The sequence below is a fragment of the Ranitomeya variabilis genome, chromosome 1, assembly GCF_051348905.1.
Source record: "Ranitomeya variabilis isolate aRanVar5 chromosome 1, aRanVar5.hap1, whole genome shotgun sequence".
Lineage (NCBI taxonomy): Eukaryota > Metazoa > Chordata > Amphibia > Anura > Dendrobatidae > Ranitomeya > Ranitomeya variabilis.
This window is the reverse complement of record NC_135232.1, coordinates 810710328-810724917: the sequence shown is the minus strand read 5'-3', so window position 1 is coordinate 810724917 and position 14590 is coordinate 810710328. Positions and strand designations below refer to the sequence as shown.

The following is a 14590-nucleotide window of genomic DNA, read 5'->3' as shown; positions in this document are numbered from 1 at the left end:
ATGCTGGTACGGTTGGCCCTGGGCTCCTCCTAATGCAGGACAATGCCAGACCTCATGTGGCTGGAGTGCGTCAGCAATTCCTGCAAGATGAAGGCATTGAAGCTATGGACAGGCCCGCCTGTTCCCCAGGCCTGAATCCAATTGAACACATCTGGGACATCATGTCTCACACCATCCACCAATGTCACGTTCTACCACAGACTGTCCAGGAGTTGGCGGATGCTTTAGTCCAAGTCTGGGAGGAGATTCCTCAGGAGACCATCCGCCGCCTCATCAGGAGCATGTCCAGGCATTGTAGGGAGGTCATACTGGCATGTGGAGACCACACACACACACAACAGAACATAATTTCCTTTTCTTGAGGCATTTCCACTGAAGTTGGACCAGCCTGTAGATTGATTTTCCACTTTGATTTTGAGCATCATTCCAACTCCAGACCTCCATGGGATATTCATTTTGATTTACATTGATCATTTTTATGTTTTATTGTTCTCAACAAATTCCACTATGTAATGAATAAAGATTTACAACTGGAATATTTCATTCAGTGATATCTAGGATGTGGAATTTTAGTGTTCCCTTTATTTTTTTGAGCAGTGTATAATGGTCATACATAGTGTTATTCCTCAAATACACACAAGTCAATGACAGGGAAGCTTTAAAACACTGTGGGGGAAAGTGATAAGAGGGAACCTGTCACCATGAAAGTGCAATCCAATCTGCAGTCAGCATGTTATAGAGCAGGAGGAGCTGAGCAGATTGGTATATCATTTTATGAGAAAAGATTCAGTATTACCTGTTTTTTCATCATTCTGAGATGTTTGGTCCAGTAGATGGTCCTATCAGTGACTGACAGCTTTCTTGTATAAGTGTGCATACCGAGATAGCGGTCAGTCACTGATAGGACCACCCATTGGACCAAATATCCTAGAAAGAGCAGAGGTTTAAATGGTTAAAAACAGGTTATACTAAATCTTTTCTCACTAAACTATATATTAATCTTCTCAGCTCCCTTGTGTCTATAATATGCTGCCTGCAGATTGGACGGCATTATCATGGTGACAGGTTCCCTTTTAAAAGATCATACATGAAACAAGGAACCCATAACAGCCAATCAGGCTGGTGCTTTTACTTTGCACAGGGCCTCTGAAAATTAAGCGGTAAAATCTGATTTGAGAAACATTTACCATAATTTGCGGACTATTAGACACACCGGACTATAAGACGCACCCAGATTTTAGAGGTGGAAAATAGGGAAAAAAAATATTTGAAGCAAAAAATGTGGTAAAATATTTAATAACATAAATAACATACTATTATATGTGGTGTTATATATATATAATAGTATGTTATGTTGGAAGCTATGGGTAGAAGATGGTGCTGCGGGACCAGTTTGGTGTCTGTAAAGTACTAGAAGATGCTGGGGGCGTGAGTATAAGAATGGGGGCACGGGGCTTATATTTAAAGCACCACTCCAGCACTGAAAAATAACACTGGAGTGCTTGCTGGTTTAAGATCCCATTGGGAGAACTATAACTCCCAGCATGTCCTGCAGATCGTATAGCAGGCTGGGAGTTATAGTTCACGACAGGGAGTGGCAGAGTGCATTTTTATGTGTTATTACTAAACTTTTAATTAATTCTTACTTGTGCAGGCTGTGCTCAGTGCAGGTCCTGCAGCCAGCCACCCTAGAAAACCGAAAGTCTTTCTCTCTACAGCTGACAGGACCTGTGGTGAGGTAAAGAAGGGCTTGAGCATCACATGACCGCACAGAGCCCGCTTCCCTTACCTCACCACAGGTCATGTAAGAAGAAGCTGCATTGGTTCTAGTGCGGTGTCTGAAGGACCTGTGATCATGTGATGCTCCAGCCCGCCTTCTTCATTACCTCACACAGGCCCTATACTAGAGCACTCAGTCAGCATCAGTAGAAGCCCGGGCTGTGCTGTCAGGCATGCGGCGATCCCTCCTGTGGCACCCTGCTCCTGCCGTCTCTTCCACCAGACACACGATCTCCCCAGCCACTGCCGGAATCTGGTGCTGGGGAAACCAGGTGGGTCCGCTGTTTAAGTGAAGGAATATTTGCTGCTCCCTACCCACTGCTCGGCGCTGACAGGTGGGCGGGGAAGCGGCTAATGAATATTCCTTCACTTTAAGCATCAGGACCAAGTGGTTTCCCCAGCGCCGGATTCCTGCAGCAGCAGCGACATTTTCCTGCCTCCCGCAAGTGCAATCCCAGTGCTATCCCACTCCGCTGCTGCCCCCTCCCCACGTTACATTCGGACTAGAAGATGCACCCCACACTTTCCTCCCAAATTTAGAGGAAAAAAAGTGCATCTTATGGTCCGAAAATTACGGTAGTAAATCTGTGATATTACGCCGACTTACCATGTATGGATGCTGAGGTGGGATATGTTGCTGCTGGTATAGGGAGTGCATCAAATATTGCTGCTGGAGAAGTTGCTGCTGAAATGCCTGCTGACACTGCATACAACAAAGACACTGGTGTTCAGTGCACTATCATTCATTTACCATATATACCATGGAAATGGTTAAAACTCACATTTGTTACATTTTCACTGCAAACATGAGGACATTATCTGGAAAATGTTCCATCAAAGGAAGCATATTTCCATGTAATAAAAGACAGAGGTGCTATTGAACTGTGCCTGGTAAACAATGAAGGGGATACAACCTTTTCCAAAGCCTCAGGGTCCTTGTTAATACCTAAGATGCTGAGAGTTGGCCACTAAAATCTAATATTAATGATCTATTCTGAGAATAAGCAATCACCGGTAAATATAATAACGGAAAAGGGTTATTCCCATCATTATTTGTCTTAAAACTCATTTTATTGCGCTCACAGCTTAAGGATACAGAACAATAAAACACAAGTAAACTTACACAAGGAGTACGGTACATTTTGGTTTGTAAAACAAACAGAATATTCATCATTTTTTTCAGCAAATAACGTAATCATTTCAGTGTTATATCAGGTGTAGACATGAATAAAAACAGGTTATCAGCATACAGGCCAATCCTGCCTTCTCTGTCTCTCAACATTACTACCTGAAATACAGTGTCTTGTCTTACATATAAAGCTAGAGGTTCTACACCTAATAGTGGAGACAATGGACATCCTTGATAGGTACCGCTAATTAACATGAAGCATGTATGAAGAACATTGGCCGAAAACGAAGCCTCTGAACAATTCAACCAAGCATGGCCATTGTACAGAATCAAAGACCTTGGTGGCATACAGATTTTGAATATTATTTTGTAGTCTACAAAAAATAATGGGATCAGCAATCTAGTAGGTTTTCTCAGGATTTAGAAGCACTTACAATAGTGGCATCGTATAGTGAGACTGGAAGGGAACTTTGTTTAACGGCATCTGTGAGCATTCGCAATTGAGGTGGGTCCAACTAGTCTACTTATCTAGAATACACCTTCAGAACAAGACTATCCAGCTCCAGACATTTCCCATTAGCTAGGTCAGCTATCACCTGCTCTATTTCCTTTTCATATAGATTAGTTAAACATGTCGTTCCCTCAGGTAATCATGGGTTACTCCCAACATTACACGTTATCACCTTACTTATTGGTAGGGGTCTGATTGCTCTGTGGAGCCCCGACTGAATAGACATTCTCACCCATGTCCCATTCATTCTCTATGGGACTGCTGGACTTTAATGGGACTTTAATGAGGCATATATACAGACGTTGTCTTCATCAGGTACTCCCTAAGAAGAATTTAGCTGGACATAGTTAGTCCATATAACAGCCTTTTATCAGTAGAACACAAGTGGTGTAAATGATAACATATATTCTTGCAATGGTTTGTATGGAGCCAGAGGGATAATCACAGAGGATAGTGATAGTGATGTGTGGAGAAAACCTGGCACCGCTCATCACCTGCCTAATACATTCCCAACAGTGAAACATGGTGGTGGCAGCATCATGCTATGGGGGTGTTTTTCAGCTGAAGGGACAGGACGACTGGCTGGCATTGAAGAAAACATGAATGTGGCCAAGTACAGAGATATCCTGGATGAAAACTTCTTCCAGAGTACTCTGGACCTCAGACTTGACCGAAGGTTCACCTTCCAACAAGACAATGACCCTAAGCACACAGCTAAAGTAACAAAGGAGTGGCTTCAGAACAACTCTGTAACCATTCTTGACTGGTCCAGCCAGAGCCCTGACCTAAACCCAATTGAGAGACATGAAAATGGCTGTCCACCATCCAACCTGGCAGAACTGGAGAGGACCTGCAAGGAAGAATGGCAGAGGATCCCCAAATCCAGGTGTGAAAAACTTGCTGCACCATTCCCAAGAAGACTGATGGCTGTACTAGCGCAAAAGGGTGCTTGTACTCAATACTGAGCAAAGGGTCAGAATACTTATGACTATGTGATATTTCAGTTTTTCTTTGCAAAAATTTCCCCATTTCTGTTTTTTTTCAGTCAAGATGGGGTGCAGAGTGTATATTAATGAGAATTTTTTTTAAACTTTTTTGAACTTACCAAATGGCTGCAATGAAATAAAGAGGGAAAAATATAAAGGGGCCTGAATACTTTCCGATCCGAACCCACTGTATGTATGTATGTATGTATGTATGTATGTATGTATGTATGTATATATATGTATATATATATATATATATATATATATATATATGTGTATGTATGTATGTATGTATGTATGTATGTATGTATGTATGTATGTATGTATGTATGTATATATATATATATATATATATATATATATATATATATATATATATAGTACAGACCAAAAGTTTGGACACACCTCATTTAAAGATTTTTCTGTATTTTCATGACTATGAAAATTGAACATTCACACTGAAGGCATCAAAACTATGAATTAACACATGTGGAATTAGCACTTGTTGGCCCTTTTGCCTTCACTCTGCGGTCCAGCTCACCCCAAACCATCTCGATTGGGTTCAGGTCTGGTTGGAGGCCAGGTCATCTGGCGTAGCACCCCATCACTTTCCTTCTTGGTCAAATAGCCCTTACACAGCCTGGAGGTGTGTTTGGGATCATTGTCCTGTTGATGGTCCAACTAAACGCAAACTGGATGGAATAGCATGCCGCTGCAAGATGCTGTGGTAGCCATGCTGATTCAGTATGCTTTCAATTTTGAATAAATCTCCAACAGTGTCACCAGCAAAGCACCCCCACACCATCACACCTCCTCCTCCATGCTTCACGGTGGGAACCAGGCATGTAGAGTCCATCCGTTCACCTTTTCTGTGTCGCACAAAGACACGGTGGTTGGAACCAAAGATCTCAAATTTAGACTCATCAGACCAAAGCACAGATTTCCACTGGTCTAATGTCCATTCCCTGTGTTCCTTAGCCCAAACAAGTCTCTTCTGCTTGTTGCCTGTCCTTAGCAGTGGTTTCCTAGCAGCTATTTTACCATGAAGGCCTGCTGCACAAAGTCTCCTCTTAACAGTTGTTGTAGAGATGTGTCTGCTGCTAGAACTCTGTGTGACATTGACCTGGTCTCTAATCTGAGCTGCTGTTAACCTGCGATTTCTGAGGCTGGTGACTCGGATAAACTTATCCTCAGAAGCAAAGGTGACTCTTGGTCTTCCTTTCCTGGGGTGGCCCTCATGTGAGCCAGTTTCTTTGTAGCGCTTGATGGTTTTTGCCACTTCACTTGGGGACACTTTCAAAGTTTTCTCAATTTTTCAGACTGGCTGACCTTCATTTCTTAAAGTAATGATGGCCACTCGTTTTTCTTTACTTAGCTGCTTTTTTCTAGCATAATACAAATTCTAACAGTCTATTCAGTAGGACTATCAGCTGTGTATCCACCAGACTTCTGCACAACACAACTGATGATCCCAACCCCATTTATAAGGCAAGAAATCCCACTTATTAAACCTGACAGGGCACACCTGTGAAGTGAAAACCATTCCCGATGACTACCTATTGAAGCTCATCAAGGGAATGCCAAGAGTGTGCAAAGCAGTCATCAAAGCAAAAGGTGGCTACTTTGAAGAATCTAGAATATAAGACATAATTTCAGTTGTTTTACACTTTTTTGTTAAGGATATAATTTTTTACACTTTTTTGTTAAGGATATAATTCTACATGTGTTAATTCATAGTTTTGATGCCTTCAGTGTGAATGTACAATTTTCATAGTCATGAAAATACAGAAAAATCTTTAAATGAGAAGGTGCGTCCAAACTTTTGTTCTGTACTGTATATATATATATATATATATATATATATATATATATATATATATATATATATATATATATATATATATATATATATATATATATATATATATAGTAGGGATTTCACTCACTCAGGTGCGACGGCTGACACTTAGGAGGCAGGTTCCAACAAAAGTTCCAAGGTTTATTGCTTCATAAACCAGTTTAGCATCAACAGGAAAACAAATAGCCTTTAACTCAGGCAAAAGGGAAAAACAAGTGTCCATTCCTTCAGGCTCACTGCTGGAGCCTTAACACACTGGAGGCTAGCACCTCCACACATATCCCACTGTGTTAAACATTAGCCTGTCTTACATAGAGCTAACCACACCCAGTAACCCATCACATGATTAGCCATGTGGTCTGACATCACCACAGGTCCTGACAGACATATAGGTAGCTATGGTTACATCACAGCGGCAAGCCATCTATGCGACACATATCTCCCGTCGATTAGACACCCTTTAGCCACGCTACAATATATATATATATATATATATATATATATATATATATATATATATATATACACATATATATACACATATATATACACATATACACACACACACACATATACCGGTATATATATATATATACACACATATACATGTACAGTTGTGCTCAAAAGTTTACATACCCCTGCAGAATTTTTGCTTTCTTGGCCTTTTTTTCAGAGAATATGAATGATAACACCAAAACTTTTTCTCCATTCATGGATAGTGGTTGGGTGAAGCCATTTATTGTCAAACTATTGTGTTTTCTCTTTTTAAATCATATTGACAACCTAAAACATCCAAAAGACCCTGATCAAAAGTTCACATACCCCATTTCTAAATACCGTGTATTGCCCCCTCTAACATCAATGACAGCTTGAAGTCTTTTGTGGTAGTTGTGGATGAGGTTCTTTATTTTCTCAGATGGTAAAAGCTGCCCACTCTTCTTGGCAAATAGCCCCCAGTTCCTGTAAATTCCTGGGCTGCATGAACTGCGCGCTTGAGATCTCCCCAGAGTAGCTCAATGATATTGAGGTCAGGAAACTGAGATGGCCACTCCAGAACCTTCACTTTGTTCTTCTGTGGCCAATGACAGGTCGACTTGGCCTTGTGTTTTAGATCATTATCATGTTAGAACGTTCAAGTACGTCCCATGTGCAGCTTCCAGGCTCATGAGTGCAAATTTGCCTCCAGTATTTGACTTTGACCAAGTTTCCTGTGCCTTTGTAGCTCACACATCCCCAAAACATCAGCGATCCACCTCTGTGTTTTACAGTCATGGTGTTCCTTGCATCATAGGCCTTGTTGACCTCTCTCCAAATGTAACGTTTATGGTTGTGGCCAAAAAGTTCCATTTTGGTCTCATCACCCCAAATTACCTTGTTCCAGAAGTTTTGAGGCTTGTCTCTGTGCTGTTTTGCATATTATAGGTGAGATACTTTGTGGCATTTGCACAGTAATGGCTTTCTTCTGGCGACTCGACCATGCAGCCCATTTTATTTCAAGTGCCTCCTTATTGTGCATCTTGAAACAGCCACACCACTAGTTTTCAGAGAGTTCTGTATTTCAGCTGATCTTATTTGTGGGTTTTTCTTTGCATCCCGAACAATTTTCCTGGCAGTTGTGGACAACATTTTTGTTGGTCTACCTGACCGTGGTTTTGTTTTTACAGAGCTCCTGATTTTCCATTTGTTAATCACAGTTTGAATGCTGCTGACTGGCATTATCAATTCCTTGGATATCTTTTTGCATCCCTTTCCTGTTTTATACAGTTCAACTACCTTTTTCTGTAGATCCTTTGACAATTCTTTTGCTTTCCACATAACTCAGAATCCAGAACTGTCAGTGGCTGGATGAAAAATGCAAGAGTCTTGGTGTTATCATTCATATTTTCTGAAAAAAGGCCAAGAAAGCAAAAATTCTGCTGGGGTATGCAAACTTTTGAGCACAACTGTACATATACACACACACACACACATACATACATACATACATACATACATACATACATACATACATACATATATATATATGTATATACACTTCGCAAAAACAGGCAGCACTCCATAATCTTTTAGGTAAATATGCAGGTGTTTATTGTGCCCACATCTTCATGCAACGTTTCGGCTCTAACTGAGCCTTTCTCAAGCCTTGAGAAAGGCTCAGTTAGAGCCGAAACGTTGCATGAAGATGTGGGCACAATAAACACCTGCATATTTACCTAAAAGATTATGGAGTGCTGCCTGTTTTTGCGAAGTGCATGAATTGGAAACAACCGAGGACGGGTTGTCTGGGCTCTGCACCCGAAGATAAGTAGTGGAGTGTGCTGTTCCATTTTTTCTAATATATATATATATATATATATATATATATATATATATATATATATATATATATATATATATATATATATATATATATATATATATATATGTATATATATATATATATATATATATATATATATATATATATATATATATATACACACATGTACACATATATGTATGTATGTATGTATGTATGTATGTATGTATGTATGTATATATATATATATATGTATATATATATATATATATATATATATATATATATATATATATATATATATATATATATATATATATATATATATATATACACACATATACACACACACTAGATGGTGGCCCGATTCTAACGCATCGGGTATTCTAGAATATGTATTCGTAATGTATAGCACAGCTCACGTAGTATATTGCACAGCCCACGCAGTACATTGCGCAGCCCACGTAGTACATTGCGCAGCCCACGTTGTATATTGCGCAGCCCACGTTGTATATTGTGCAGCCCACGTAGCATATTGCGCAGTCCACGAGACCGCTAAGTCTTCTGGGTAATTTCGCAATGCAGCGCCGGGAACGGAAGATGGCGGCCGGTGCGAGCGGCTCGGCAGACTACGGAGTGTGAGTATAGCAGGTTTTTTGTTTTTTTATTATTTCTAACATTACATTTTTTTACTATTGATGCCGCGTAGGCAGCGTCAATAACAAAAAATTGGGGACACACAAGGTTAATAGCGGCGGTTACGGAGTGCGTTACCCGCGGCATAACGTGGTCCGTTACCGCCGGCATTAACCCTGTGTGAGCGGCGACCGGAGGGGAGCATGCGGGCGCCGGGCAGTGACTGCGGGGAGTAAGGAGCGGCCATTTTCTTCTGGACTGTGCGCGTCGCTGATTGGTCGTGGCAATGGTCGTGGGCGTTTTGCCACGGCCAATCAGCGACTTGGATTCCATGACAGACAGAGGTCGCGACCAATGAATATCCGTGATAGAAGGACAGACAGACGGAAGTGACCCTTAGACAATTATATAGTAGATATATATATATATATATATATATATATATATATATATATATATATATATATATATATATATTTATATACTAGATGGCAGCCCGATTCTAAAGAATCGGGAGTCTAGAATCCATATATACTTTATTTATTCAAATGTAAGAATAATACAATTAATAAATAATAGTAAGAAAGAACAAAAAATGGCTGCACTCACCAGCTCTTGACAATTCTTGACAGTACGGCACATTTCTGATTGGTCGCTCGCGGCAGGCGGCAACCAATCAGAAAAGTGCCGCGCACCACGAAGGCATATATCTTTGTCCACCCTGAGCGGGTGTAGGACGCTGGTGACGTCACTTATCTCCGGACATTATCTCCGGACAAAGCCACGGAAGTTGGCACAAATTGCCGGAAGTAGTATTCTAGGCAATTATATATTAGATTTGCTCTGCCTGGGGCCCCATTGCTGCCTGGGGCCCCTGTGCTCTGCCTGGGGCCCCTGTGCTCTGCCTGGGGCCCCATGTTCTGCCTGGGGCCCCTGTGCTCTGCCTGGGGCCACTGTGCTCTGCCTGGGGCCCCTGTGCTCTGCCTGGGGCCCCATATGCTGCCTGGGGCCCCTGTGCTCTGCCTGGGGCCCCATAGGCTGCCTGGGGCCCCTGTGCTCTGCCTGGGGCCCCATATGCTGCCTGGGGCCCCTGTGCGCTGCCTGGGGCCCCTGTGCTCTGCCTGGGGCCCCATATGCTGCCTGGGGCCCCTGTGCTCTGCCTGGGGCCACTGTGCTCTGCCTGGGGCCCCATATGCTGCCTGGGGCCACTGTGCTCTGCCTGGGGCCACTGTGCTCTGCCTGGGGCCCCATATGCTGCCTGGGGCCACTGTGCTCTGCCTGGGGCCCCATATGCTGCCTGGGGCCCCTGTGCTCTGCCTGGGGCCCCATGTTCTGCCTGGGGCCCCTGTGCTCTGCCTGGGGCCACTGTGCTCTGCCTGGGGCCCCTGTGCTCTGCCTGGGGCCCCATATGCTGCCTGGGGCCACTGTGCTCTGCCTGGGGCCCCATATGCTGCCTGGGGCCCCTGTGCTCTGCCTGGGGCCCCATATGCTGCCTGGGGCCCCTGTGCTCTGCCTGGGGCCCCTGTGCTCTGCCTGGGGCTCCATGTTCTGCCTGGGGCCCCTGTGCACTGCCTGGGGCCACTGTGCTCTGCCTGGGGCCCCATATGCTGCCTGGGGCCCCTGTGCTCTGCCTGGGGCCCCATATGCTGCCTGGGGCCCCTGTGCTCTGCCTGGGGCCCCTGTGCTCTGCCTGGGGCCCCTGTGCTCTGCCTGGGGCCACTGTGCTCTGCCTGGGGCCCCATATGCTGCCTGGGGCCCCTGTGCTCTGCCTGGGTGTAGGACACTGGTGACGTCACTTATCTCCGGACATTAGCTCCGGACATTATCTCCGGACATTAGCTCCGGACATTATCTCCAGACATTAGCTCCGGACAAAGCCACGGAAGTTGGCACAAATTGCAGGAAGTAGTATTCTAGGCAATTATATATTAGATATATACATACATACACACACATACATACACACATATACATACATATATAAGTACACACACACGTACAACGCAGACCTGCTTTATGTAGGCATCCTGGTGCAGTTGCTGTGGCTGGAATTGATGCAGCTGCTGTAATCTCCAGTCCCCTGGCTGAAGCTGCTGTAAAACTCTGTGCTGCTGTGAGGACTGCTGACTATTTTCCTGACCAAACAGTGTGCTAGGCCCGTTGCCAGGTAGTGAAGTTGTATCTGTAGTTGCTGGAATGGGATATGACAAATGTTTGTTAATCAGTAATCATTTCTTCTATATATACGTATATAATCACAGCACTGATATAATTCTCCATTCTATGATTATCATTTTCTCAGTGTCTGTATAAAGAAGAAATGGACGTACCGCTGTGAATCTGCTGACTTGGGGCACTCTGCACGGTCATCTTAACAGGGGTTGCAGCATTCTGAATATTAAGCACCTTTGACTGGGCTGCGTTGGAAAATGCCTTGGGTCTCTGCCTTGGAGCAATGGATGTTTCCGTGGGTCCAAGTGAATCAGTTATTCTGTGTCATGAAATCATAAGTCATTTTTTAAGTGACTCAATTGCCATTTTTTCATGTTTTCATTTAACAAGAATACTGTGATGATACACTACATAAAACATTAAAGAACAAATAAACGTTCTTACGATTTTTCATATTTAGCAGGTACTCTAATTGTCTGCAGATCGTTGAGGGTCCAGGTCCTGAGACCCCTACCAATTGTTCAATGGACTTCTGAACAGCGCGCAGCTCAGCAGATAGGAGCACACAGCGAAGGATACAGACTCAATAGAGGCCAAAAGCTTGGTAGCTGTGCGCTCCTGTCTGAGCTGTGCACCATTTGGGGTCTGTTGAGCAATCGGTGGGGGTCTCAGGACTCAGACCTCACCGATCTGCAGGTAGTTAAAGTGCCTTCTAAGTATGAAAAAAAACAAAGTTTAGTTACTCTTTAAGTGTGCTGTCAACTTTCGGAAAAAATATTTATATTTAAATAAATACAAGCATTTTTGGCTAAAAATCATTTTTTGCAATGGGTTTTCATTAACAAATTTGCACCAATTTTCTTTTAAAGGCTCATTCTTTCCTGGAACATTCAACTTTGATGTGGTCTTTCACGACATACAACACTCTGTTTGGGGTTAAGGGTTTTTTCATTGCCACATTATTAATAATATATAGATTTATACCCTCACTTTAGATCCTATGTTCAGAAAAGATAAGCAGGTACTGAACATAAGAAGTTCTACTGTTAAGTATATATTTGAAGGTATTTTCTCCTAAAAGTATTGCTATGCATGTACTGTACGTACATGACATTTGTAGTTGCACATGGGGAGAACATTTATAAAGGACCTTTTTTGCTTTTTTACACCACGCTTAGCACAGAAAATATACTGTGAGTATACACTAAACAAAAGTAAAATAAATTTGCCTAAAAACTCTGCAAGAACAATGTCTTCTAGAAATGGATATCAATTACCACTAGATTACAGAACAGCATTCACATTTCCCAATGGGCATAAATCTTCCTAAGTTTTAAGGCCCATGTGGTTTGTACCATATGGCCGAAAAATGTACAACCCATACTGAACCTCCATTTGCCTGATTCCATATAGTCACAAAGAATCTTTCTAGAAAACTTTGGTAGGCTTTACTGCTTCCCATATTATGAAAGTATTTTCCAGTTTCCATGTACATCAGGGGTCCCCAACCCGTAGCTCGCGAGCCACATGTGGCTCGCCTTCCCCTGACATGTGGCTCGCCGACGATCACAGAAAAAAAGTCCCTAGGGAGCCGCCCCGCTGCCTGTAATACCCACCCAGGGTGGGCGTCAGCACCCGGGCAAGTGCCGGGGCCCTGAGCAGGCAGGGGGCCCCTCTCACCGTCGGGGACACTGGCGCGCTATAGTGTCGCCCCCCCGTGAGTGGATCCCCCGCCTGCTCCGGGCTCCGGCAATTGTGATACTTACCTCTCCCAGTTCCAGCGCTGCAGCGTCTTCCATCCTCTGACTGTGACGTTCAGGTCAGAGGGCGCGATGACGTCACCAGTGTGCGCCCTCTGCCTGAGCAGTCACAGCGCAGAGCAGGAAGACGCTGACGGTGAGGAGTCCAGAGCAGCGACAAGCAACGAGAGGTGAGTATTTCATTTTTTTTTAAATATTTGGAGCAATATATGGGGACCATCAGTCGGGGCCCAAAATTTGGAGCTTTATGTGGGGCCAGTAATATAGGGAGCATCCTATGGGGCCAGTGATATAGGGAGCATAACAATAATGTAAAATACATAAGGATATAGTGAAAGCGAAAATCTACATGTTATTATTTGTGCCTTCTCTAGGTTTTTCTATGACTATCTGCATTGTGGCTCTCGACCAACTTTCATAGCGGAATGTGGCTCTCAAGGTAAGAAAGGTTGGGGACCCCTGATGTACATAGTCCCTGAGTGCAATAAGCAATTTTTCTTAGGACCGATAAATAAAATGCATACTTATTTCCTACCACTAGGTGGTGCTGCATATCCACTTTTAATATGCCTAAAATGTATTGTTTTCCTGAGACTTGGAGAAGAGCACTAAGCTGAATGTGGCTATACGGGTCTATTAGCACGGCTCTATATTTACTGCTCTATTTAAATAGTAGAAGAAAAAATGACACATAAAAGACTACAAGTATAGCAGTCAACTGTACTGCAAAGACACGGCTCCATTAACTCTTCTACATACCGCCAATCAGAAACAAACCTAGTTTTTATCTGAGTCTTTTTAGAGGCAGCCTCGCTTGCAGTCAGTGGTTCTGGAAGAGCTTGAGGGATTATAGTATTCTGCAAAACAATTTAAAAAATAAGTGTTCATCTACGGTGATTTACAATAGTTTTTAATGAAAACTTAAATTCCGAGGCTTCAATTGTCATACAATGAGATTGGGTTAGACACCGTCTAGATTAGTGCTCCCAACTCCAGTCCTCAAGAGCCACCAACAGGTCATGTTTTCAGGATTAAAGAGAACCGTATTTGGTGAACACTGGTCTAGATCTAGGCATGGCTAGTGTGGTTCGGCCAGTGTGAACAACTAGCTTCTTCTATCCTGTGCATTTACATCCAAACTATTGCTCAGGCACAGAGAGGGCTGCTAAAAAAAGACAGTCCATAAATGCTCATTAGAGTTAAAATATCGAGGGAGAGGAGGCCACAACTCAATTCTCCGGAAAGTCTAATCTGGATATGTAGATGGTCTTCCAGAATGATTATGGTTTTATATGTTATTGCACTTTATGTCTCCCGGTCACTTTCACTTGATAGAGTACCTTTCACCACATCAAAAGTGGTCAGTTTCTGCTCCTATTTTACTTACTGCTCCCCTGAATGTTGGGCTTTTGTTTTTAAAAAATCCACCAAATGGTTCTGAATATATGGCCTTTTATATT

The 14590-nt window shown here is 42.9% G+C and overlaps 1 protein-coding gene across 4 annotated transcripts in view; it reads right to left on the bottom strand.

Moving 5' to 3' along the window:
• BMP2K (BMP2 inducible kinase) overlaps positions 1–14590 on the bottom strand; it is a 335672-nt gene that overhangs the window by 90654 nt on the left and 230428 nt on the right. For all 4 annotated transcript variants that reach the window (XM_077274475.1, XM_077274485.1, XM_077274495.1 and 1 more), the window contains exons 9-12: positions 13908–13987; positions 11529–11689; positions 11208–11389; positions 2387–2482 (exon numbers count right to left, since the gene is read on the bottom strand). In XM_077274475.1, coding sequence (XP_077130590.1) covers positions 2387–2482; positions 11208–11389; positions 11529–11689; positions 13908–13987 — 519 coding nt within the window. The remainder of the gene's footprint in view (positions 1–2386; positions 2483–11207; positions 11390–11528; positions 11690–13907; positions 13988–14590) is intronic.